At 34.5% G+C, this 27,294-nt stretch overlaps 2 protein-coding genes across 3 annotated transcripts; one reads left to right on the top strand and one right to left on the bottom strand.

Annotated features, from left to right (window-relative positions):
• The first annotated feature begins 392 nt into the window (after window positions 1-392).
• Window positions 393-7,323, top strand: LOC101899798 (uncharacterized). The gene is made up of 3 exons (XM_011293686.3): window positions 393-482; window positions 6,483-6,658; window positions 6,753-7,323. The coding sequence occupies exons 1-3, from the start codon at window positions 393-395 to the stop codon at window positions 7,321-7,323; spliced, it is 837 nt and encodes a 278-aa protein (XP_011291988.1).
• A 1,004-nt stretch (window positions 7,324-8,327) lies between these two features.
• LOC101899631 (uncharacterized) lies at window positions 8,328-21,992 on the bottom strand. Of its 2 annotated transcripts, none has more exons than XM_059128829.1 (4): window positions 21,214-21,992; window positions 14,520-14,835; window positions 14,138-14,454; window positions 8,328-8,626 (listed from the first exon to the last, which is right to left on the bottom strand). In XM_059128829.1, exons 1-4 carry the CDS (start codon window positions 21,773-21,775, stop codon window positions 8,559-8,561), a joined length of 1,263 nt encoding a protein of 420 aa, XP_058984812.1. In that variant the 5' UTR covers window positions 21,776-21,992; the 3' UTR covers window positions 8,328-8,558. The 2 variants fall into 2 exon arrangements, with proteins under 2 accessions (XP_058984812.1, XP_011291987.2); XM_011293685.3 differs by lacking the exon at window positions 8,328-8,626 and adding an exon at window positions 13,652-14,065.
• Window positions 21,993-27,294: the final 5,302 nt, after the last annotated feature.

Raw genomic sequence — 27,294 nt, forward strand, 5'->3', positions numbered from 1 at the left:
AGTTGACTCTGTGGCAAACACCATTCGGATACGAAAAGGATTAATTTGTTCTACGTACAGTATTCGTACATTCAAACGTTTACGCGAGTGTATTTGTGTGTGCGTTTATTTTGTTGAAGAAAAATCATTTCAAGGATGTTGAAAAGTTTTCAAAATTCAATTAACTTCATAAAGACAAGTGCTCTAAATTATCCTTGTCACCAAGGATTCTATTAGAAACACAATATACACAGCTTTTACACCACCATTAAGATCGCATAAAAATAGAACAAGATTGCGAACAATAAGAGAAAGTGTGAATAAGAAACTAAAGCTAAACGTTAACAAGCAATACTCGTACCAAAAACTAAACTTAAGAGGTCCTTTGCCAGCACGCCGCCACCAGCAGAAACATGAAAACAACATTATTGTTATGGACGATTATCTGTGCGGTCGTTCTGACAGCGTACGCCACTCCCGCCATCAGTTCCAATGAAAATGCGGTAATTGTTTGCCAAACATTTAACATTTTAAGAGATAACTAGAAATAGCAGCGAATACACGTAGTAAAGCCTACAAACTAGATAAGGATAACGGATAATGGGTCATTCCATGAATGTATTTAGATGTGGTTTTTTATATTTGTGCAAATTAGTTTTATCAACTAGAATGTGGAATTGATTCGAATAGAAATGTGAAAATGTTTAAGAAAATAATAGATTTAGTTTTAATTATTGGATGTGTGCGGTTATGTCTTTAAGAAATGGGGCACAATGTTAAATAATCGTTTTAATTTTTATACCCTCCACCATAGTATAGAGGGTATATTATGTTTGTCATTCCGTTTGTAATACTTCGAAATATACATTTTAGACCCCACAATGTATATATATTCTTGATCAGCATAAAATTCTATGTCGATGTCGATTTAGCGATGCCCGTCCATCTGTGGAAATCACTCTAGCTTCCGAACGAATTGAAGTAGATTGACAAAAATTATTCTCAAATGTATATTATGTCTGCAGGAATTTTGTTATTTATATAAAATGGGCCATGTAGATCCACGTTTGGGTATAGCCCCATATAACGATACCTCCCGATATTCGGTATTTTGATGAATTTAGCGCCATTATTCGAAAGAATTATTTCAAATTTGGCATTTGAAGTTCGTAATGGATGTTACAGCCTATGACAGAAAATTATCTGTGCAGGTCCACGTCTTCGTATAGCCCCCATATAACGGTACCTCCCGATATTCTGTATTTTAATGATTTTAGCGACATTATTCACCGGAATTGTTTCAAATTTGGTATTTGATGTTCGCAATGGATGCTACAGCCTAAGACAGAAAATTGTCTGTGCAGGTCCACGTCTTCGTATAGCCCACATATAAAGGTACCTCCCGATATTCGGCATTTTGATGATTTTAACGAAATTATTCACCGGGATTGTTTCAAATATGGTATTTGATGTTCGCAATGGATGCTACAGCCTAAGACAGAAAATTGTCTGTGCAGGTCCACGTCTTCGTATAGCCCACATATAAAGGTACCTCCCTATTTTCGGTATATTAACGATTTTAGCGATATTATTTACCGGAATCGTTTATAATTTGGTATTTGAAGTTCGCAATGGATGCTACAGCCTAAGATTGAAAATTGCCTGTGCAGGTCCACGTCTTCGTATAGCCCCCATATAACGGTACCTCCCGATATTCTGTATTTTAATGATTTTAGCGACATTATTCACCGGAATTGTTTCAAATTTGGTATTTGATGTTCGCAATGGATGCTACAGCCTAAGACAGAAAATTGTCTGTGCAGGTCCACGTCTTCGTATAGCCCACATATAAAGGTACCTCCCGATATTCGGCATTTTGATGATTTTAACGAAATTATTCACCGGGATTGTTTCAAATATGGTATTTGATGTTCGCAATGGATGCTACAGCCTAAGACAGAAAATTGTCTGTGCAGGTCCACGTCTTCGTATAGCCCACATATAAAGGCACCTCCCTATTTTCGGTATATTAACGATTTTAGCGATATTATTTACCGGAATCGTTTATAATTTGGTATTTGAAGTTCGCAATGGATGCTACAGCCTAAGATTGAAAATTGCCTGTGCAGGTCCACGTCTTCCTATAGCCCACATATAATGGTATCTCCCTATTTTCGGTAAATTGACGACATTATTTGCAGAAATCGTTTATAATTTGGTATTTGAAGTTCTTAATGGATACTACAGCCTAAGACAGAAAATTGTCTGTGCAGGTCCACAAAATTTTGAACGGATTTTATTGTTTTTGAGAATTGCCAAATTCGTTCCAAATGGATGAGGGTAATCAAAGTTCGGCCTGGCCGAACTTACAGCTTTTTTACTTGCTTTATTTTATTTCTATAGGATTTTAAAACATTAAAGTCATTGTTCGAATAAGTAAATTTCTGGTCTATGAATAATACTTAAGTCAAATTTGTGCTGAAGAGTCTTCCTTAAAAACAACAAGTTAAAAAGCAGTAAGTTCAGCCAGGTCGGACGTTGAATACCATGCAGCATTCGGAACGAATTTGGAAATTATAAAAAAATTAATAAACCATTAAAATACGGAATATCGGAAAGGTGGACCTACTTGTACAATGTTCCCCCACCTGAGCTAGAACCCATAACGAACTACAAATTCCTGGAAAAATGTGACTAAAATCATTAAATTAACGAGAAATGGGAGATATCGTTGATTGGGGGCTATCCGAAGCGGAGCCAGAACCCATTACGAACTACAAATACCTTTTTTTAGACAAATCCGTGGAAAAATGTGGCAAAAAATCAATAAAATGTCGAATATCGAGAGCTGCCGTTATATGGGCACTATCACAAAACGTGGAGCGATATATCTAATTTTCAATACCAACCATCCTAACATGGACAGACGGACGGATATACATAGCTAGATATACTTTCCTATGTGGGAAACCATTATTTCGAGGTGTTACATAATTTTTGGCCCAATCAAACTTATAATACCCCCAACACATAATGCTGGAGGGTATAAAGATCTATTAAAAATTCACGTCTAAAACAACGATTGTTTTTCTAAAAATCCTTGGTTCACGATTATGGTTATGATTAAATAAATATAAGCTTTTATGTTTACATTTTTAGGACATCTTAAATTCAAAATGATTCAAAAATTAAGATTATAGCTATGAGATTGCTTTCACGATTTTCGTGTTAGGACGAATATTTACGAAACTATTTTACCCACTTTTTAAAGGAATAATTCATATGACTTACCTATGAATATAAATATCATGTGCCTACACATATTTCACACTGGGATACGAATTTGTGTGTGCAACATTTTAACTGATAATTGTATTAAAAGTTTAGAGGCTTGATTTGTTGGTATCTCCATTATATGTTGTTGCTTCAAGGTCACAAATCCATACATCTTTATAAGTGCTGAAATGGTTGATTTTTATTTTTTCGTTGTGTGGGTGTCTTTTGTGTTGTCGGCTAACCAAACGAATTATTTGTTGCGGTTCTAAGGAAAAACGAAAATCGACAATCCTAATGTGTTGCGTCGGTGGTAGACAACAAATTGTGTCATTAAGTTAATAGTTCTTTAAACTGACAACACAAAACACAAAATTGCCTGACTTACATATTTATTGTCTGGATAACATTGAATGAGAAGAAGATATTTTTGGAGAAATTGAATACATATTTCACGCTTCCACAATAAATGAGCCCGGCAAAACACATTTTAATGGGAGCAACTAAAATTAAGTTGTGGCAAAAAGAGTGAATTTTATGTTTAGGGATGATAAGCTGAAATGGGATAATTCCTATTGGAAAGTGGTCCATATTACAAAGATTTGCCGTTAAAAATTTATGCTATATTTTGGAATGAAATTATTCGGATTATATAGATATGGACATATAGGTATAGGTCCTATCTTCAAAAAAAGAAGCGTGCTACATAAAATTATGCTATGAAATAAATTAAAAATTGAACGAAGTGGCGCTGGATTGTTGTGGAGCCTTCGATTTGTGTTTCCTCCGTATGTTGAAAATAAAAAAAATAAAAAGTAGCAAGTAAAAAAACATTAAGATCGGCCGAGGCGAACTTGAAATACCCTCCACCTTAGGGTAAGGGAAACATTTTTATATAAAAGTATCTGAATTCAAGCGTGTTTCACTTTATAATACCAGTAGGGCCTTTTGCATAACGCAGTTAAATTTATCAAAAAAACATAAAGTTAGTGAGGACGTTATTTGGGAAACGGGAATTTTTATAGACAATTTTATACTCCAAAGATTGCCATCTATCTAATCTTCTAAAATACCAAATTTTAAAACAATAATGTGGGTAAATGTGACTAGGATTATCAAAATACCAAATATCGGTGGGTATCGCTAAATATGCGCTATAGGAAAACGTGGAACTAAATATTAAATGTTCTGGGCTAGAACACATTATAAATTAAAGTTCCAATTTTTTTTTTAAATGTCGAATATCAGCAGGTACAGGTATATGGAGGCTATACCAAAACGTGGCCCTACACAGACTATGTTTCGCCATTCGAGCTACAACCCATTACGAACTATAAATACCAATTTCTGGACAAATCCTATAAAAGATGTGCAAAAATCATAAAGCATTGAATATCAGGAGGTATCAATATATGGGGGATATACCGAAAAGTGGAACTATACATACAATATTTCGCCAAGGGAGCTAGAACCCATCATGACCAACAAATTCCAATTTTTAGACAAATCCATGAAAAATCAGCAAAATAGCGAATATCGGGAGGTACCATTATATAGGGGCTATGCCAAAACGTGGACCTATGCATTCAATGTTTCGTCAAACAATTATTACCCACAAATACCGATTTTAAAACAAATCCGTAAAAAAATATAATTAAAATACCGAATATCCGGAGGTACCGTTATATGGGGGAAATACCAAAACGTGGACCTATACATACAATGTTTCGCTATACGAGCTTGAACCCATTATGACTGGCAAATACTAATCTTTAGACAGATTCGTGGAAAAAACTAATAAAATACCGAATTTCGGGAGGTACCGTTATATGGGGACTATATAAAAACGTGGACCGATATATCTCATTTTCAATACCAACCATCCTAGACACAATACAAATTGTTCTGCTAAATGTTGACGCTCTACGTCAAAAAATGTGGGCGGTATCGTTATTTCAACAGGCAGGCAGTTAGACGGACAGTCAGACGGACATCGTTAAATCGACTTAGAATTTTATGCTGATTATGAATAAATAGACTTTATGGGGTCTACGATGAATATTTTGGGATGTTACAAATGGAATAACAAAGTTTCAAAGTGGAGGGTATAAAAAAAGCACCTTAGTTCGACTGGGTCGAAGGAACTAGCAAAATGTTAAGAAAAATCGTCGAAAAATATCGTTTAAATTAAAACCGTTATGTGGGTGCTATACGAAGATGAGGACCTGTATACGCAATTTTTCGTCATAGGCCGTAGCAACCATTAGGACCTTCAAGCACGAAATTCAAAACAATGTCGCTAATATCATTAAAATACCGAAAAAGGGAGGCACCGTTATATGTGGGGTATACGAAGACGTGGACCTGCATATATAATTTTTTGCCATAGGCTGTAGTACCCATTACGAACTATAAATACGAAAGTCGAAACTATTCCGATCTTTAATATCTCTAACACCTTTAAAATACCGAATAGTGGAAGATACCGTAAAGACGTGGGCCCGCATAGTTTTTTTTTCATAGGATGTGGTACCCACTAAGATCGTCCAATACAAAATAATTAAAATACCGACTATTGAGAGGTACTGTTATATGTGGGCTAAACGAAAACGTGGACCGATATGACCCATTTCCCTGTCTCTGTCCTAACATCAAGTAAGACGGCGTTTCGGCGTCATTCGCCACTCGCTGAAAGATGTTAATCATTTGCAAGTAATTAGGCGTTAACCGAGCAAAACATAGCAAAACAATAATTTTCAACCTAAATTAAACAGTAGTCAAAAACATTATTGATCCATCTTGAGGTTAAATATCTGATAAAGCCGTGACCAGTCAGTATGTCAACCACGATTCATAGACCTAAGACCTACTAGGCCAGATGGCCTTCGCAGCTTCTTCGATTAGGTATTTTTCAAAGCAGCTAACGTAACAGCATATTTGTGGTTTAACAATCTCAGCAATTGTATATCCACCACGATCTAATTCATTAGCTACTATATTGCTATGTCCTGGAACTCACGTGTTTCAACCAGGGCTTTCTTGCAGTCAAGATAGATAGATAAAAGTTGTTTTTTTTAGGTTTTCTTTTTCCCTCATTGTGTAGGATATCAAAAGTGCAGCTGGGGGACCTTATTGTTTTCAAAATATTATTCTTATTGGTATTCTCTTAAAATATGACATTCATAAGTAGATGTTAAACAAATGTTTATTTATTCTGTCTTTTTCAACAGATACCAGCGGTTAATCGCAATCAACTGGAAGAAGGATTTCTGAGGAAACTCAATACAAAATGCAGCCAAAGAGATAATCACTCGTGTATGATGCTCAAGTTGATTGTGTACATGAATCGGATATTCAAGAAATCTTCACTTGAAGTGAATAAAAAAGTAACAGTTACTCAGAATCGGTAAGCATTTTGGAGCATATTTCAATTTCTTTTTGACCAATCCCAATCCCGTTGGTGGTCTTTTTATGGTCTTTTGCATTATTTTCTTCTTCAGAGATATTGATGAAATACCCGATGATCCGGAAGATGATTTACTGTTGGCACGTTCCATAGACTCGGATGACGAAACGCTGGCCTTGATTGTGGCCAATAAAATAAGAAAATTCATATCATCACGAACGTTGCGTTATCATTTCAGTGATAATGCAGATTTTGTGGCATATGCCGAACCAAAGGGTAATTTAAATATTGGCGTCTCCATTAGTCCAGGTGTGGCCTTGGAGGAGGGAAGAGGTAAAATGAAAAATATGTTACCCATATTGATGGTGATGGCCGGTAAAGCTGGCCTTGTTGGTGCCATTATATTAAAGGGTCTGTTCTTGTTGGCGGGTAAGGCATTAATAGTCTCCAAGATTGCCCTGTTGTTGTCGGTGATAATTGCGCTGAAAAAACTATTGTCACAAAAGAAACACATTGTGGAGGTACCGCATCACGATAGCTATAGCAGTGGTTGGGCACGTGCTTTGGATGGTTTTGTGGAGGGTTTGGTTGAAGTGCCGGCTAAGCTACTGGCCGAAGAGGCGCATGATATGGCATTTAGTGCACAAAAACCTGAGGATTTATAAGGTATTAGGTATGGAACGGAATATTGAAGGCGTTGTATTTGGCGATTATAAAAGATGGTTGACATATTTTTAAGTATTTAAGATTTCATATCTGTATCTATGGTTTTGTTCTTCTGGATATCTGCTTTGCGAGTTCACTTTGTATTCTTCTAAAACCAGGTATGAGATGAGTCAAACAAATTGGAGAAAAAGTGTTAGAATTGCTCAAACATCAAAATGTTAAAATAAAAAAATATAGTATTCTGGCGATGCAGGGAAAATATGCTAATTTCATCCTTTACGTCTGATTAATGCCAAAATCTTTGTTTCCAACAATGATTTTTTTAAATATTTATTTTAGGTGCAAAAAACTGTACAGAATGAAAAGGGGGAGTACATTTTCGGAACCGCTCCACATTTCCTCACTACAGTTTATAGGTTCTCACACTGGTTTTAGAATCATATTTCTGTACTTTCTCTACATCAAAGGGCTTCGAGGTTGACTTTTGTTATTGTTACGTGTTTGTTTAATTATTTATATATTTATTTTGTTACAATTGTTATTTATTTATTTTTTATTAATTTTCTTGTGTATTAATTTTCTCTACGAGGTGTGGCTTCTTTTTCAAACTTTCCGTTTCTCTTCTGTTACTGTGATAATATCTCATTTCAAGAGCTAATTACTCTGCACATACATTTTTCATTCTCTCATTCATTATTTAACCTTTGTTTATTTTCATACAATGAAACAGCCAAATGTAAATGGAAAAAGTAAAAAAAAAAATAATTTTATTTATTATTATTTATTTTAATTTATTTATACTATTTATTAACTAATTTATTTATTTTACATTAAAAAAATAATAATATTAATTGTATTTCCATTTTTTACAAATAAAATACCAATTAAGTTGCAATGAAATAAATAAAAAAATGTTTTAAACATGTTTTCTCTACTGGCATTTCATTTTAAAGTCTTGTAATGTTCTATAATTGAGTAACTTTTTTTTTTTGATTTTTGAGCATGTTTTGCTGTTATTTATAAAACAAATAAATAAATTTATTACTTTCTACTAATATGGAAAAAACTTACTTGCTAGTTCCGCGTGTCCCATCGATTGGTAAGTGTGTGTGTATTTCATATTCTTAAACTAAATGTTACATAAAAATTCCCCTAATTGTTTTTTTTTACATTTTCTTTCTGCCGCTTTGAAGTAGTCGGTTTTTAAACACTGGCCTTTAATATCCTTTCTTGTTTATTGCCTGTAGTGCGAGTATGGATTTAAGTAATTGTAAACCAATGGCCGTCTCAGGTTTGGTGTTGCTGGAAATTAAAAGAAAATAAATAAAAATTAGAAAATTTAAAATTAAATAAATTGGTTTTGTTGATTTTTTTTAATAAAAATAGAAACGAGTAAAAAAGCGGCGAGCCGAACTTTTTATACACTCCATAATTTGCAAGAAACTTAAAAATTTTCAAAAAAAAAAAAAAAAAAAAAAAAAATCCGTCGGAACATACCGCTCAGTTGAAAACCATTACATGAGGGCTATACGAAGTCGTGCTTCTGCATAAGTAATTTGTGTGATAACCTGTGGTAACTGTTCCGAACTTTATATACGAAATTTGAAACAATTCCGGTGAATAACGTTGCAAAAATTATCAATATACCGAGTTTCGGGAGGAACCGTTATACAGGGTGATGTATGATATCGTGGACCTATATAGACAATTCTCTTTCATAGGGTAACATACTCACATGGAACTCCTTTTGTACATTTTAAGAAAATTCCATTGAAAACTTTTGGCTGAAATCATCAAAATACCGAATATCGGAGGGTACCTTTATATGGACAATTTTTTCTAGGGGATAAAGTGCACACAAGGAACTTCATGTGAGCATTTTCAGACAATTCCATTGAAAATGTGGCTTAAATCATCAAAATATGGAATATCGGTCGGTACCGTTATATGGGGGCTATACGATATCGTGGACCGATTTAGATAATTCTGCAGGAGGTAAAGAACTCACATGAAACTCTTTGTGTGGATTTTCATTTCAGTTAAAATCATCAAAATACCGGATATCGGGGGGTACCTTTGTATGGGGGCTATAGAATATCGTGGACTTATATAATCAATTCTCTTTCAAGGAGTAAATAAGTAAATATAAAGAACTCCTTGTGTAGAATTTCAGACAATTCCATTGAAAAATGTGGCACCGTTATATGTGGACCTATATAGCCCATCATAGAACTTGACCTGCCTACAGACGAAAGACGGATTTGTGCAAAATTGTAGCTTCCTATCTTAATTCGTTTTGACTATAACCAGATTACAACAAACGGATGGGCCGACAAGGCTAAATCGTCTTAGAATTTTACGCTTTGTTGGGTCTAAAATTATTAGTTCGATGAGTTACAAACGGAATGACGAACTTAATATACCCTCCATGCTATGTACGGTGGAGAGTATAAAAAGAATTGCATGACTCTTTTAAATAGGCTATTTTTGCCTTAGCATTGTTTCCACAATGCAATTAACATTGGTTATTGATTTGGCATTTAATAAAGTAACATTTTCTAGAAATCGTAAATCCTTCAAAATCAACATTTCAGCCATTCCGAGCTATTTTTCACCCCGTCAAAATTACCCTGTAAAAATTAGTTACAGCGAATTTTATATTTGTATGTCTTCTCTTTATTTTTTCAAAGAAGTAAAATGGGTTTATTGACCACGAGACCGGTGCTCAAGTACGAAGTTGTAAAAAAGTGTTGTAGTTTGAGGAACACAACGTAAGATACACCGTAGTAGGCATTTCGACAGTTGAATGATATTGAAAAGGGTGACGTGCCATTATATAAATGCTATAAAAATCTCGGACATACACACACCAATTACTTTAAGAAGGTTAGGTATCCATGCAGAAAACTCCGTTGAAAATTTTACAAAGACATCACAATATCGAATATTGGCTGGTTCGGCTATAACACAATACTGGTTCAAATTGATTTTTTTCCCATAAGACTAAATACTTATTAAGAACTATAAATGACCATCCTTAAAATTAATTTTAAAAGGTGCCGAATGTACATGGAAGCTGTACTGACAAAGTACATGCAGGGTGAGATGTAAAAACTGCAACCAACTTCAGACTGCTTTCATATCTAAGCCACTCGTCCGACAGCTCTTAAAATTATTCCAGTGACAGTTTATTATATTGTTTACAAGCGTACAAAATCAAAATTGAGAATTTTCCGGAAAAAAAAAGTTATTCGTGATGGAATTCAAGCGTGATAGTGTGATTTCTTTATATTTGGCTGGAAAACCAAAAGTGGCTATCGTTAGAGCACTCCAGCATTTAAATGTGGATAAATCTTTTGTGTCTAGTGCCATCGCTCGTTACCGTGACAATGAAAGTGGACGGAAAAAACAGCAACATCAGCAGAAATGATTCGAAAAGTAAAGAAGCAACTTGATCGAACCCAGCATCGCAGTGGCCGAAAAATGGATATTGAGCTGAACATATCGCAATATTCCATTCGGCAAAGATTGAAATTCCAAAAAAAATGCAAGAACTTACATCGCAACAGAAAGAAAATAGACTCAAAAGAGCTAATGACTTACTTCGCTTGGCCGAAAGTGGTGAACTGCCAAATTTGGTTTTCTCCGATGAGAAAAAATTCGTTGTCCAGAAGTTTGTAAACAAACAAAATGGTCGTGTTTACTGAAAATATGCACCTTCGGTTGGCCACCATAGCTCAAGCGCCGGAGGGCGTATTAAAGCCTTTGTGTTATAAAGCACGCAAACATTTTGGCCGCAGACCTTGGTCATTCCAACAGCAGTCAGCACGCACCACCCAAGAATGGTTACAAAATGAAGTTCCTCGCTTCATTTCCAGCGCACAATGGCCACCAAAATCTCCGGATACCAATCTGTTAGACTATTGAGTTTAGAGTATTTTGGAAAGCAAGGTTGGCACTAAAAAATACCAAAGTGTCGATCACCACAATCAAACGCTTCGCAGGGAATGGGCCAAAATACCGCAGAGCCAAATTCGGGCAGCGTGTGACGGTTTCATTAGCGATTTGAATTCGTGCCAAAGGTGACCAATTCGAACAAATCTAAACTTATTCCAATATTTGATGATATTCAATAAAATTAAATAAAATTAAAAAATGTAAAATTTATGGCGTTTGACTTTGTTGCAGTTTTTTATCTTACCCTGTAATATGACCATTTTCGAAAACCTTGGTGTATAATACCGAAACTATACTGGTTATTATAAATTTCGCATGCCAAATTAAAAAAACTAACAATCAATAAGAAAAGGCAAAAGTAGAGCGGTACCGACTTAATGTTACCCAACACGAGAATGAATATTTAGTAGAGTCGCCTGTAGCAAATAAACGTTCATGTTGGCAATTTAAGTATTATTGCATATTAAGGCTTTAGAACGGATTTAATTTGAAATCAATTGAAACTGGCATATGAAAACTATATCTTAATGGATTTCTTCAAAACTTAACTGAGGAAAATTTTTGTTGGATGTAAACTCTCGAATCAAGTGTATTTTCTGTGGAGTGAATATTTTGACTTTCAGAATATTTAATTATAAAATCGGATGAAAGAACTTAGTTGGCTAATTATAGCATCCTTGATGTATAGATTACATCAAATTATCGTGAATTATATATGGGGAATATATCCAAATCTGAACCGATCTCTACAAAACTTGCCAAAGGTGTTTTGAGAATGTTTCTAATATCTTGTACCGAAGGTCCTTTTTGTGGAGTGTATAATATGGATTTGTTGGACCTAGATATGTAATTGGATGAAAAATAATATTACATTCTATATAAATTATATGGGACCTATAGCTAAATCTTAATTGATTTTTGCCAAAGGCTTTTACAAATTCTACCTAAATTTGGTAATTCCTGCCAAAATTTTAATATAACACATTCGGCGAATAATATAATTGAAATCTAAATCTGAACTAATTATACCCTACACCACAAGGTGGTCAGGGTATTATGTCTTTGTGCATTTGTTTGTTGATTTATGCATGGCAGTCCGTCCGTCTGTCCATGTATTTTTGTGAACAAAATGCAGGTCGCATTTATTATCCGATTGAGATGAAATTTTTCAAACAACATTTGTTTGGCCCAAGGACGAACCCTATTGAAATTGGAGATAATCGGTAAAAATTTAGATATAGCTCCCATATATATCTTCGTCCGATTTGCCTTTTATTGTGCACCAAACGTGTAATATCAGCCCGAATAGTATGGAATTTTGCACATGCAACCTAAAAATAAGCATGCCAAATTTGATGGAAATCGGTTCAGATATAGCTATAGCTCCCATATATATTGTTCATCCGATTTGTTATTTTTGTCCTCCGCAGCCGTAATGTGCACTCTGTAACAACAATATTTGGGGAAATATATCAAATGCAGCTCAGAAATACCTTTGCTAAATCTTATCGAGATCGGTTCAGATTTGGATATAGCTCCCATATATATCTTTATCTGATTTCAAATTAATTTTGCACCAAATGGGCAATACAAGTCCGAATTTAAAAGATACAAATGCTTCGGCGTATTTAGTCCTTTAAATTTTAAATTATAATTATAATCATAGGGCGTATGATTGAATTCTCCCAAATTCGTCCTATTTCGGTCTGTTATTACACAATTTGTGCACAATAAACTTTAAATTGGGGCACTATATTTATTGGAGCTATATCTAAATTTAGACCAATTATCACTAAGCATTGGAAAAACATTATATGTGCAAGATTTCATCACAGTCGAATGGACCTGCATTTTGCTTAGACAAATATATGGGCAGACGGACATGGATAAATCGATTAAGAATGTAATTCTATGAATATCATCAAAAGGAACTATAGGACTATCTCGTTTCCATTGGTATGTGCTGAAAGACGTGATTTCATGTTCAACAGGTATTTAGGATTATGGCGTGTATTGATTAAGTTTATTTTTGAATTTCGCTTGTCTCAAAACACATATGCGTAGAAATTATTGATTAAGTGGACGGACACATTTAGAATTTTATTCATATCAAGATATATGTATTATTTGGGGTTCATAAGTACAAAAAACATTATTTGTATATTCTAGCATATGCTCAATTTATCCATTTTATGCATCCCTATTTCAATTTTTTGCATTTGATGCTCCAATTCACGGTATTTGTGTGGATAAAGCTTATTTAATCTGGTTTTCATGCAACTATCCAAAATATATATGCATTTTCATCGTACTGATAATGACGAATTCAATATTTATTCATAACTTATACTTACTTCTAAAAATATGTAAAAAAAATGTTTATTTTATTTTAATTTATAACGAGATCATTGATTTTCATATATATGGTGGATTGAGTGTTTCAAATACATATTTACAAAATAATATATGAGAACTACCAATTACTTTTTCTTTTGCGTATATCCATTCCTAAATATTGCAAGGTATCCTTTATACTTTCTTCTTCATTGAATATTTGATCTTCTTCTTCCTCTTCCTCGACTTCTTCGACGTCCATGCCAAGTAAATTTGCTTTCCATTGCAAACGTTTTTCATTTTCTTCCACGACTTCGGCAGCTGCTACGGCGGCAACTTTTATAAGATCATCATAAATATTCAATGAAGATATTTTGTATTTCTCTCTTAAATAGAATGGTGATGATTGTGAAAATAACTCAGGTTCAAAGGAGTGCTTTAAGTGGGGTGCTATAATTATTGTCATGGTGAGTGCATAAGAATGTGCAAGTTGTGAATATCATATGCTGGATTTAAACTTACTTCGACCAAGCCATGAATCTTCACGTTTAACTTTTTGTCCCAAACCGGCTGCATTAAGCGCTGCCAGAACTTGGGTATTATTTTGGGCTTCGGCAATATTTTGATGTACTGAACTCTCAGCTGCATAATGTTCCAGGCCCGGATGGCCACCAGCATGACCACCCAGTGGTGCCACCGCAGCAGCATGTATTGGCAAGCCACCGGCATACATATCAGAACCTGCCATATCTCCGGGGCCCGCAGCCATTGAGTGCATACCATAATCCATGCTGTAGGGCATCATGTAGGGTGAGTGTTCCGGATATTGGTACATCATTCTGAAATTGAGAAACATGATTTATATATTTTGCAAATTTCGCTGGTTATATGGACTTCTCCCTACTTTTCTGAATCATTATCCATTAACTTTTTCATCAATACCATAGCAGCAACCACAAAAGCTATTTTTGAAATTGCCAGAGCTTTCAGTGTCAACAGACCAACAAATTTGGCAGCCACCAAAGTCCAACCAAAAGTAGTGGCTGCCAAATACATGGGCACATACATTTGCATTTGTTTTTTATCCTCTTTTTCGTGGCGTTCCTTGAACCGATGTATAATTCCACCATGTCCTCCTCCGCCTCCACTTCCGCTACCACCCAGCAGGCCACCACCTCCGCCATCACCACCGCCGCCTCCTCCTAATATGCCGTGGCGCGCTACAAAATTGAACATTTTAGTATAATACATCTATAATATTTGAAATATTTTTGCAAATTCAAATATGCAACTAAATATCTGTGTAGGTATTTAGTTTCAAAAAGAAAGCAATATTTCCATTGCTATGAATTCGTGGAATATCTTTCCAATTAGAAGATACATATTGCATTACATATAATTCTGCTTCTCGTTATGGTTAAAGTCTTAGTTGCATGCAATATTTCAAAATAAATTGATTGGAGCCATATGAATATGAAATTTTGAAACCAAAAGGATATTAAAATTTTGTGTGTAACTCGTTGAGTAATTTAAAAATTCAAATTGGCAAAGGCAATTAGTTTGCGATGTCACCAATGCGTAAAACCATAAATTCATTTCATGTAGTAAAATATACTTCAAAATAAATTTCAAAAACAAAAATATAGAAATAAAAAATTATCAAATTAAGAATTTGACATTTTAAATATAAATTTTAATACATTTGGTGTTTGTGTTGAAGTTGCCAAAATTATTTGCATTATAAAATGGTACAGTTGATCGTGAAAAATGAATGATTACAGGGTAATTTGGATAGAAAATATGATTACAAAAAATAAAAAAGCCTGCAAGTTTATGTGAACTAAATTTGACATAGATTGAAACCGGTTTCCCCCAAAATATATCCCATTTGAGCTGATATTGCACCTTTGCTGCACAATAAACGTGAAATCGGATAAAGATACAAATGGGAGCTATATCCAAATCTGAATCCATATCTATAACCTTTAGCAGAGGCATTTGTATGCCTTCACCAAATACTTTTGTTTTGGATTGCATTTTACACATGTGAGGGACTTAAATACAAAATCGGATAATAATATATGTATGAAACCTATAGTTATATCTGAACCGATGTTCACTAAATTTCCAGGCTGAATTTGATCGCATGTGCCAAAATCTATTTAATTTGGGCTGATATTAACCATTTGGTACAAAATAAACATAAAATCAGGTAAAGATATATATGAGACCTGTATTTATATATAAAGAGATCTCCATAAAATTTGACATAGCTGCATGTGATATTAGTTATTGCTGTATCTGAACCAATTTTTACCAAATTTATCATACTTTCTTCTAGGCTCAATTTGGTTGCATGTGGCTAATATTAAATTTGGTTTACAAGAGGAAAAAAGACAAATCGGACGAAGGTATATAAAGGAGCTATAAAATTTCAAATTTCATCTCGATAGGACAATAAATGCTACTTGTAAAGGCAGACGGACGTCATCCATAAATTGACTCAGAAAGTGATTCTATGATCCTCAAAAGTTACTATGGGTCTAACTCGTTTTCTTCTCCATTTTTTCAAAAAAAAAGCACAAAGACATAATAACCTGACCGTAATGTAGTGTAGGATATAAAAAACGCCTTTAAGTTCAGGGCTCCAAATTCGAGCCATTTTTGCGAGGACTCCGTCCGGAGTCTGATGTCTCCCATCAACTTGAAGATACGCAGATATAGTCATCCCTACTAAATTGTTTAGTCCTGTAAGGATCATCCATCGTTTTGTATATACGATGACTTAGTTTTCCCGACGGAATTGTTAGTCCTGTAAAACTATGTGTAAGACCTTCATACATACCATAGAGATTGGACGCTACCGTTTCGTTTGTAAATTCACGACTTATTAAGATTTAACAAGTAAAAACACATTAAGTTCGGCCGGGCCAAACTTTTAATATCCTCCACCTTAGGGTAAAAGAAACATTAGAAGCAATGTGGCAAAAACCATTTAAATGCCGAATATCGGGAGGTACCGTTATATGGGGGCTACACCAAAACGTGGACCTATAATTACAATGTTTCGCCACACAAACCAGGACTCATTATGACCCACAACTACCAATTTTTAGACAAATCAGTGAACAAATGCGGCAAAAAACTAAAATACCGAATATCGGGAGGTACCTTTATATGGGGGCTATACCACAAAGTGGACCTATACATGCGATATTTTGTCACACGCTCAGGGACCCGTTATGATCTACAAATATCAATTTCCAGACAAATCCGTGAAAAAATGTGGCATAAATCATCAAAATACCGAATATCGGGAGGTACCGTTATATGGGGGATATATCAAATCATGGACCCATGCATGCAATGTTTCTCCACCGAAACTGTAACCCATTATGACCAACAAATACGAATTTTCAGACAAATCCGTGAAAAAATGTGGCAAAAATCATCAAATTACCGAATATCGGGAGGTACCGTAATATGGGGGCTATACCAAAACGTGGACCTATAATTACAATGTTTCGCCACACGAACTAGGACCCATTATGACCCACAAATACCAATTTTTAGACAAATCAGTGAAAAAGTGTGGCAAAAACCATCAAAAAACCGAATATCGGGAGGTACTGTTATATGGGGGTTATACCAAATCATGGATCCATACATGCAATGTTTCGCCACCGGAGCTAGAACCCATTATGACCAACAAATACGAATTTTCAGACAAATCCGTGAAAAAATGTGGCAAAAAAACTAAAATACCGAATATCGGGAGGTACCTTTATATGGGGGCTATACCACAACGTTGACCTATACATGCAATGTTTTGCCACACGCTCAGGGACCCGTTATGACCTACAAATACCAATTTACAGACAAATCCGTAAAAAAATGTAGCATAAATCATAAAAAAACCGAATATGGGGAGGTACCGTTATATGGGGACTATACCAGAACGTGGACCGATATATCTCATTTTCAATACCAACCATCCTAGACACAATGCAAATAGCTCTGCTAAATTTTGGCGCTCTACGTCAAATAATGTGGGCTGTATCGTGATTTCAACAGACAGACAGACAGACGGACATCGTTAAATCATTATGATCATTATGCTGATTATGAATATATATCTTTATGGGGTTTAAGACGAATATTTAAGGATGTTACAAACGGTATGACAATGTTAATATACCCTCCTTTCCAAGGTGGAGGGTATAAAAATTGCAACATGTGGACCAGCTTTCAAAATTAAGGTCAAATTTTTGTTCGTTTGTGTGGGATAGTATCATTTAAGAACCATACTTGGCAAATTACATTCAATTTGGTTGAAACTGCATCGAAATCGTTAAACATACTTAAAATCAGTAGTAGTATATTGGTAGTCTTCCGCGAAAAAAATAACTATAAACAGAAATGTCTTCGGATCTATGATATATACAGAAAACCGAAAATCAGAATTCACTCATTTCAAATTTCTAATACCAATCATCTTAGAATTTCATGCCGATCAGCATATAAGTACTGTATGGAGACTCTGATGAATATTTAGAAGTAAATATTTATGTTTATTTTATGTATTTAGAAGTAAATGATTATCTCGTGATAAGGTCGTAAATTGGTCTTGTAATTAACATATAAATTCAAAAATTATGCTTGGATAAACATTTTGTTAGTTTTTTTTTTAACACATTTGTAATAACATTTTTTCACGAGTGTTGTCTCTTTGAGAAAGGTGCCGATTTGGTGGCAACTCTTCATTGGGCAAATGTTGAAGTTTTATGACTTCTAAATTGTTTAAATAATTTTTCACCATAGCTGATTGGAATTATGTCGGACTTTTCCACAAGCAAATACATTTGCCAGTATTTTCTACTTCTCATGTATCTCAAAATATGGATAAAATTCGAAAAAATATTAAACTAATATTGGAAACATATAGGAATAAAAAATATTACTTTCGACTCTGGTCCTTCACCATAAATAAAAGTAATCCTTTAAATTCATTTAAACAGAAAATACAGACAGGGTAATATAGTTTAAGGTCCTGACTAATGTAGACGATTTGAGACTGCTGTCTAAGTGGAGCCATCTCTTCATTTGTCAAATTTTTTGACTTTTAAATGGTTTAACTAATTTTTCATTAAAGCTGATTGGAATTGTGCCAATCTCTTCTGTAAGAAAGTTAATTTCCTGACATTTTCTACTTTTTATTTATCTCAAAAGATTGTTAAAACTCGCAAAATGATAAATTAATATTGGGGAAATACAGGAATAAAAACCAGTAAAGAAAGTCTTAAAGTCGGGCGGGCGACTTTATGATACCCTACACCACTTTGCTAATTAAGTAGAGCTGCGCATAACGGAGAATTCGGAGAATTCAATCATACACGCTATGATTATAATTATAATTATAATTTAAAGTTCAAAGGACTAAATATGCCGAAGCATTTGTATCTCATAAATTCGGATTTGTATTGCCCATTTGGTACACAATTAATTTGAAATAGGATAAAGATATATATGGGAGCTATATCCAAATCTGAACCGATCTTGATAAAATTTGGCAAAGATATTTCTGAGCTGTATTTGATATATTTCCCTGAATATCGTTGTTACGGAGTGTATATTACGGCTGTGGGTAACAAATATGACAAATCGGATGAACAGTATATATGGGAGCTATAGCTATATCTGAACCGATCTTCACAAAATTTGACATACTAGCTTCTAGACTCAATTCGGTCGCAAGTGCCAAATTTCATCCAATTTGGGCAAATATTAGACGTTTGGTGCACAATCAAAGGTAAATCGGACGAAGTTATATATGGGAGCTATATCCAAATCTGAACCGATCTCGATAAAATTTGGCAAATTTATTTCTGGGTTGTATTTGATATATTTCCCCAAATATTGTTGTTACAGAGTGCATATTACGGCTGCGGAGGACAAAAATGACAAATCGGATGAACAATATATATGGGAGCTATAGCTATATCTGAACCGATTTTGATCAAATTTGGCATACTTATTTTCAGGTCTAATCTGAACGTACGTGCAAAATTCCATACTATTCGGACTGATATTACACGTTTGGTGCACAATAAAAGATAAATCGGACGAAGATATATATGGGAGCTATATCTAAATTTTGACCGATTATCTCCAATTTCAATAGGGCCCGTCTTTATGCCAAACAAATGATTTGTGCAAAATTTCATCTGGATAGGGCAATAAATGCGAACTGTACTTTGTTTACAAAAATACATGGACAGACGGACGGACAGATAGACTGACGGACACGCATAAATCGACTCAGAATTTGATTCTATGCATATCATCAAAAGGAACTATGGGTCTATCTCTTTCCTTTTGCCTGTTACAAACAAATGCACAAAGACATAATATCTTGACCACGTTGTGATGTAGGGTGTAAAATTATAACTACCTTAATTGAATGAAACCGTTTGAAATAACAAGAGGTAGCATTTAATGTTGGTTGTTACCGTTTATGAAAGCAATGTCGAAAAATTGATTTACACTTAAATTTTTGAACGGAGAGATTATCGGAGAGAGATTCTTAATTACAGGCAAGTGAATATCTTCAAAATACCCAATATCGAAGCTATACAAAAGCTTGTACTTAAATCCACCATTTACTACACATTACAAATTTAAATTTCAAAGTTGCCAATGATTTCACTTGGAAATAATCTATACTAATACTAGTTCCTCAATAATATATGGGGAATGTTTTCAAAACACCATAAAAAGAGTGGAACTGCTATATGTCCTCATTTCTACTTATTTTCGTTTTAATTTTACACGGATCAAAAATATAAATACTCTTTAGGTCCACGTCCACGCCTTCGTATAGCCTCCATATAACGGTACATCCCTATGTTCGGTATTTTCATGATTTTAGCGACATTATTCACCGAAGTTGTTTCAAATGTGATATTTGAAGTTCGTAGTGGATACTACAGGCTATGACGGAAAATTGTCTGTGCAGGTCCATGTCTTCGTATAGCCCCCATATAACGATATTCGGTATTTTAATGATTTTAGCTACATTATTCACCTTTTTTTTAAGTTTCGCATTTGAATATTGAACAGGTGGCTTATGACAAAATTTGCCTTTGCATGTCCACGTCGTCGTGTAAACCCTAATATAGTGACTACATTCGGTATTTTTAAGATTCTAATAAAATTTTTAACAAATTTTATTTATTTATTTATGTTTTGAAATTGCCAAATTAGTTCCAAATGGTGGAGGGTATTCAAAGTTCGGCCCGGCCGAACATACAGCTTTCTTACTTGTTATATTTATCGAAGCATTGTTTTATATTTTAGCATAAAAATGCCCGTAAGGCTTACTCCAATACATATTTGAAAACTACGAATATTTCATTAAACCATGCAATAGACATCCATAAACATTCTATCTACTCATGTCCATCGCATACGACATTCCTGACAGAAGCATTTCCTGTTTCTTTGCTTGTCTTTGCACACATTTGAAAGTGTAACACTTCTCACAGCCACTGCCACTTGTTCTACTTTTTTTAATAAACGGACAAACATCAAGACAATACCTGTACTACTGGTTGCCTTCTTCAAGAGTGCAATTTCAATGTAGTTGGCATCATCTTCGTCACGTTGCACACTAAAGACCATGGGGCCGACCGGTATCCGTATAGCATTGCCACTGATAAAATCTACAAATGTGGACATACTGCGACCGGTTTCAGTGGCATTCCATTTCGATTTGGTCTTCTTCGATGGCGGCAGTTTAACCAAATCTAAGAATCCCAAATGGACCGTTTCTCCACGACGATAAGAATTAATAATGCCGCTGGCCATGTTGAACAGGCAACTGGCATTGTTGGCACATTTCCAAGACATTTTATCGATGAAATCCGTATTCACTGGCGACTGCGAGGATGTGGAAAAACCTGACTTGGACGCACTCGAAGAGTCATTATCCGCTGGATTATTGCCACTTGACTGCTTGTGTGTGTTATGGCCATCGTGAATGCTATTACTTTTTGCACTAACACTTTTGGAGGGGCGACTGCGTATTTCTGCTTGACTCGCAGGTATTAGTAAACATAGCGAGCTCAATAACACTAATCTGGTTTGTAATGAGGGAGCCATTATAATGGGTATTTTAAGTTTTAGTTTCTTTCTTTTAGGATTTGTTTTTTATTCTTTTTCACTTTTAAGGATTTTTGCTTTTTTATTTTTAAAACCAAATATATTGTATTTGTTTTTTTCTTTTTCACATAAAAAGTCCTGGACGTTGGTGTCCAGCTATGGGGTGGAAACGCGAACGCGTATCACTTGCAACTCCAATGTTAGAGCTTAGTGTTGGCTGTTCAATGTCGACTAATTATCGTGGTAAACTTGCAACTCAGTTTTATTGTCTCTGCCCCATCGAGTTGCAGCCACAAAAAATAAAACAATTTGTATCTGATAACTAAAGTGCAGTTGCAATAGAAGCATACTATTTATTGTTGTTTATTTTGAACATTATTATGATTAGATATAATTTAGTTGCGTTAATATCTATTTTCCATTGCATTTTTACACATTTTTCTTCAAGTGTTGTATAGACTATTGTTGGCATTGTCGAAGCACAGTGTTTTCGAACGTACGAAAATTGTTGACAGTAAAATGCGATACGCCGAAGTTTTTGAGCGCTCCAACACGAGAAGATCTTAAAATGCATGTAAGTCGGTTGTTTCGTTTTTAAACTTCGAAATATCAAAAACCAGCTACATTGGCTTCACATCAAATCGTTGGCCGTAATGAAAAATTTTCCACGAAATAAGAACTGAAAATCCAAAATTTGGCTAAATTAAATGAAAATTTAACTAGAATTTAACAGAAATCGGCGTTTACTCTTATACAAGTACACCGACCTATTACATTTTTTAAACCACAGATTCTGGAAGTAATCCAAAGCTTTCTAGCAATGTCTATAGCTTTATATTAAATATGGAAAAATATATCTCAAAACATTGTATATGACTGGCTATTGGACTGTGAAATTATAAGATAATTTTCATTGAATTCGGAAAGAGTGCTAATTTTGTCGGAACAGAAAGTGTTTTTTTTATAAATAAAAATTGATAACATTATTTTTTGTTCTGAGACTCAGAATGATTTTTGATCTTAGGTATTAGTTGGCTCATTTTCGCTTGAACGTGATAAATTGAGAGAAAAAGGTAAACACATTTTTATACCCTCCACCATACTATGGAGGGTATATTAATTTTGTCATTCCGTTTGTAACTCATACTCATGTCAGACCCAACAAAGTATATATATTCTTGATCAGCGTAAAATTCTAAGACGATTTAGCCATGTCCGTCTGTCTGTCTGTCTGTCTGCCTGTCTGTCTGCCTGTCTGTCTGTCTGTTGTAATCACGCTATCTTTCGAACAAATTGAGATAGAAGGCTAAAATTTTGCACACATGTATACTTTGTCAGTAGGCAGGTTAAGTTCGTAAATGGGCCATGTAGGACCAAGTTATCATATAGCCCCCATATAACGCTACCTCCCGATATTCGGAATTTTGATGATTTTAGCGACATTATTCACCGGAATTGTTTCAAATTTGGTATTTGAAGTTCGTAATGGATACTACAGCCTAAGACAGAAAATTATCTGTGCAGGTCCACTTCTTCGTGTAGCCCCTATATAACGGTACCCCCGATATTCGGTATTTTGATGATTTTAGCGACATTGTTTACGGGAATCGTTTCAAATTTGGTATTTGAAGTTCGTAATAGTTACTACTACATCCTAAGTCAAAAAATGAGCCATGTAGGTCCACGCCTTCATATAGCCCCCATATAACGGTACCCCCCGATATTCGGTATTTTGATGATTTTAGCGACCTTATTTAACGGAATCGTTCCAAATTTGGTATTTGAAGTTCGTAATAGATACTGCAGCATAAAACAGAAAATGGGCCATGTAGGTCCACGTCTTCGTATAGCTACCGTACATTATCTAAATTATCTAAAATTCCACACAAGGAGTTCACTGTGAGTACTTTATTCCTTGGAAGATAATTATCTATATAGATCCACGATATCACATAGTACCACTCTATCGTGTATCCCCCATATATCGGCACCTTCCGATATTCGGTATTTTTAAGATTTTACCAGAGTTTTTAATGGATTTTTTTTGGAAATTTATTAATTCGTTCCAAATGGTGGAGGGTATTCAAAGTTCGGCCCGGCCGAACTTACAGCTTTTTTATTTGTTTTTTTTTTTTTTTTTTCATTTCAATCTTAATCTTCTTACAGTTTTTTCTAATATGAAATTGTTGCACCAACCCGAAGAAGGCAGAATAAAAATTTGTCTTAAAATTAGGATATATTTTCGAGTTATTTTGGTAACATTAATGCAAATATTTTCTTGCTATATAGAAAAATGGGGATTTCTTTTCTTTAGCGAGTTATAGTGCAATTTGATATACTATAAGTTTGTCTTTGTCGTCCTTCTCCTTAAATAGTAATTTGTAGGAGAATATTGCTTAAATTCACAGTAACTCCAAATATGCGATATTTTGATAATTGTAGCTAAATTTCTCAACAGAATTATACAAAAATTGGTATTTTCGGTTTGTAATATGCAACTCCTTCTCCGACAAATAACTGGCTCTTGAGGTCCAAGGGTTTTTATAACTATTCCACCAAAACCAGCTTTCACCGGAATCGTTTCAAATTTGGTATTTATGTGTAGTCCACATCTTCGTATAGTTCACATATAACTATATTTCCCTATGTTCGGTATATTGACGATTTTAGCTAATATTTTCATCAGATTTATTCAATTTCGGAATTCCTACGTCAGAAATTTGTCCATACAAATTCAAATATTCGTGTAGGTACTTCCCAATATTCGGTATTTTGTTGATTTAACCTAAATTTTTCAACCGAATTATTCCTTTTAAACCGTGACACCTGATATTCGGAATTTTTAAAATTAAGGCGTTATTTTTCAACGATTTTTTTTTAACTTTGCTTGTCATCAGTAATATTGGCCAGGACACTATATTACCTAAAATGTAAAAATTTCCTGGACATTCTTAATCGCAAAATAGCAAAAAATACGGAAGAGTTGGGGACTTTATCCCTATATTTAGCTTAATTTTGCGATGTAAACTTTCAGGACGCTGACTTGTTCTCATTTTTAGTTCTATTCTCATTACCTATTGGGGTATTCCTGTAATTATTATTATTTTTTTTCTTTTTTGTTACACAGTGCTATTCAAAATAGGGTCGTAATCTCATATTCACATAAAGACAAGTAAAAAAGCAGCTAAGTTCCGGGCGCAATTTTAATACCCTCCACCATTTGGAAAGAACTTGCAAACTTTCAAAAAATTCCGAAATCTACCACTTAAATGCAAACCGTTATATGGGGACTATACGAAGTCGTGGACCTGCATACGAAATTTTTTGTCATAGGCTGTATTACCCATTAAGATCTTCCACTACGAAATTTGAAAAGATTCCGGTGAATAATGTTGCTGAAATCATCAAAATACAGAGAGTCAGGATGTACCCTTAAATGAGGGCTATACGTAGAAGTAGACCAGCATACGAAATTTGTACCCATTACGAACTTCAAATACAAAATTTGAAGCGATTCCGGTGAATAATATAACTGAAATCATCAAAATACCGACTAGCGGGAGGTATCGTTAAATGGGAACATTTAGGAACATAACCTTTTGAACTAGGCATATATGCAACATTTTAGCCTTCTATCTCAATTCGTTAGAAAGATAGCATGATTACAACAGACAGACGGACATAGCTAAATCGCCTTAGAATTTTACGCGGATCCAGAATATATATACTTTGTAGGGTCTATTATAAATATCTAATATATTCTCTATAGACTGGTGGAGGGTATAAAAATCGCTACTTGTTTCGCATGTTAAATTTTAACCCGTTGGGGTGCGTTATAGCCCATCTCCACACCAGATCTTGTGTTGGTACAAAGAGTGGGATGTGCGAGGTTAAATAAAATTTGGATGTTTATTTCGCATTTATTTTATTTATTATATTTCGAATTTTAGTTATTTTTCGCATTTATGTTTATAAGATATCTAGAGTTTAAAGAAATATTGGAATGCGAGAAATTTGAGGACAATCAGACATTTATACCACATATTACAAGAATTATGATTTTTATACCCTACAACACTATGTGGGGGTATTATAAGTTTGATTGGGCCAAAAATTATGTAACACCTCGAAATATTGATTTCCCACATAGGAAAGTATATATGGATCTTCCTATCTCGCCGAGTTGAGTCGATCTAGCTATGTATGTCCGTCCGTCCGTCTGTCCATGTTAATTTGTAATCACTCTACAGGTCGCAATTATGGCCCGATCTTCACGAAATTTAGAATGGAGGTGGGGCTAGGGTCAGAATAGAACCCTATTTCTTTTGGAGATGATCACATAATATTTAGGTCGAAATGGACCAAAAACTGAAAAAATGTCAGATTTTGCAGTAGCTATACAGGTCGCAATTATAGACCAATCGACGCGGAACTTCGCATGTAGCTAGAGTTTAGGGCGGGGAAGAAGCCTACCAATTTGGTTGGTCGTCGGATAATATTTAGCGGGTAAAATAGACCATATCTTTTTTGTTGAAAAAATTCAAAAATTTTCATTAAACCGAGAATATTTTAAATCCCGGCGAAATCACCAAGCTATGGCAAGGTTACTTCTGATCTTTACATTGATGTTAACATCCAACAAAACGGATATATAGCAAAATATGTGCGATATATATGTTTATCAAAGAAGATATGCTTGAAAAATATCTTATATGTCGAGAACGGCTGAACTGATTTCGACAGTTCTCATTAATTCAGAATGGCCTCTTGGCAGGAAAGAAAAAAACGTCTAAAAAAATCGCATAAAAATATCTCTCTAAAAATTAAAATATGGATTTTGTAAAATTTTCTCATATTTTTTCAATTTTGTCATATTTTTGGCATATTTTCATTTTGAATTAAACATTTGGTAATATTTCTACAGCTAACAAAACTAAGTAGTTAGGATATCAGGATATCATATACAGATCGCATTTATGGCCCGATCCTTACGAAATTTTGCATGGGTATAGGATGAGGGTCAGAATAGAAGCCTACTCTTTTGGAGATGATCGCCATATATATAGGGGTTGAAATGGACCAAAAAACTGCAAAATTGTCTGCAGGTCGTAATTATCGCCCGATCCTCACGCACATTTGAATGGGAGTTACCGGACATTACAAAAGCCAAGCAGTTTTGGATGGCCATCCAAAAATATGTGTGAAATAGTTTGCCAAGTTTTGTAGACAAAATACGAAAGTGTCCATTCCAGTGACTTTTTGGAGAATTCACAAATACAGGAAAGACGCACTTCTGACTATTTCGTTAACGCTGATTTCGTTGAAGAATATAGTCAAATGTCTGTATCTCATATAGATGAGATTCAGTCAAAAACCAATAATAAATGTTAATCTTTTGCCACTTCTAAGAGATTATAGGTCTTTGGGAAATATTGGTTCCAGATCTAGGAAGACCATTTACTTGCAACATCTACCGATAAATTGGAAATGAGCAAATTAGTTTAAGTTGCTTTTGAGTT

The sequence above is a fragment of the Musca domestica genome, unplaced genomic scaffold, assembly GCF_030504385.1.
Source record: "Musca domestica strain aabys unplaced genomic scaffold, Musca_domestica.polishedcontigs.V.1.1 1, whole genome shotgun sequence".
Lineage (NCBI taxonomy): Eukaryota > Metazoa > Arthropoda > Insecta > Diptera > Muscidae > Musca > Musca domestica.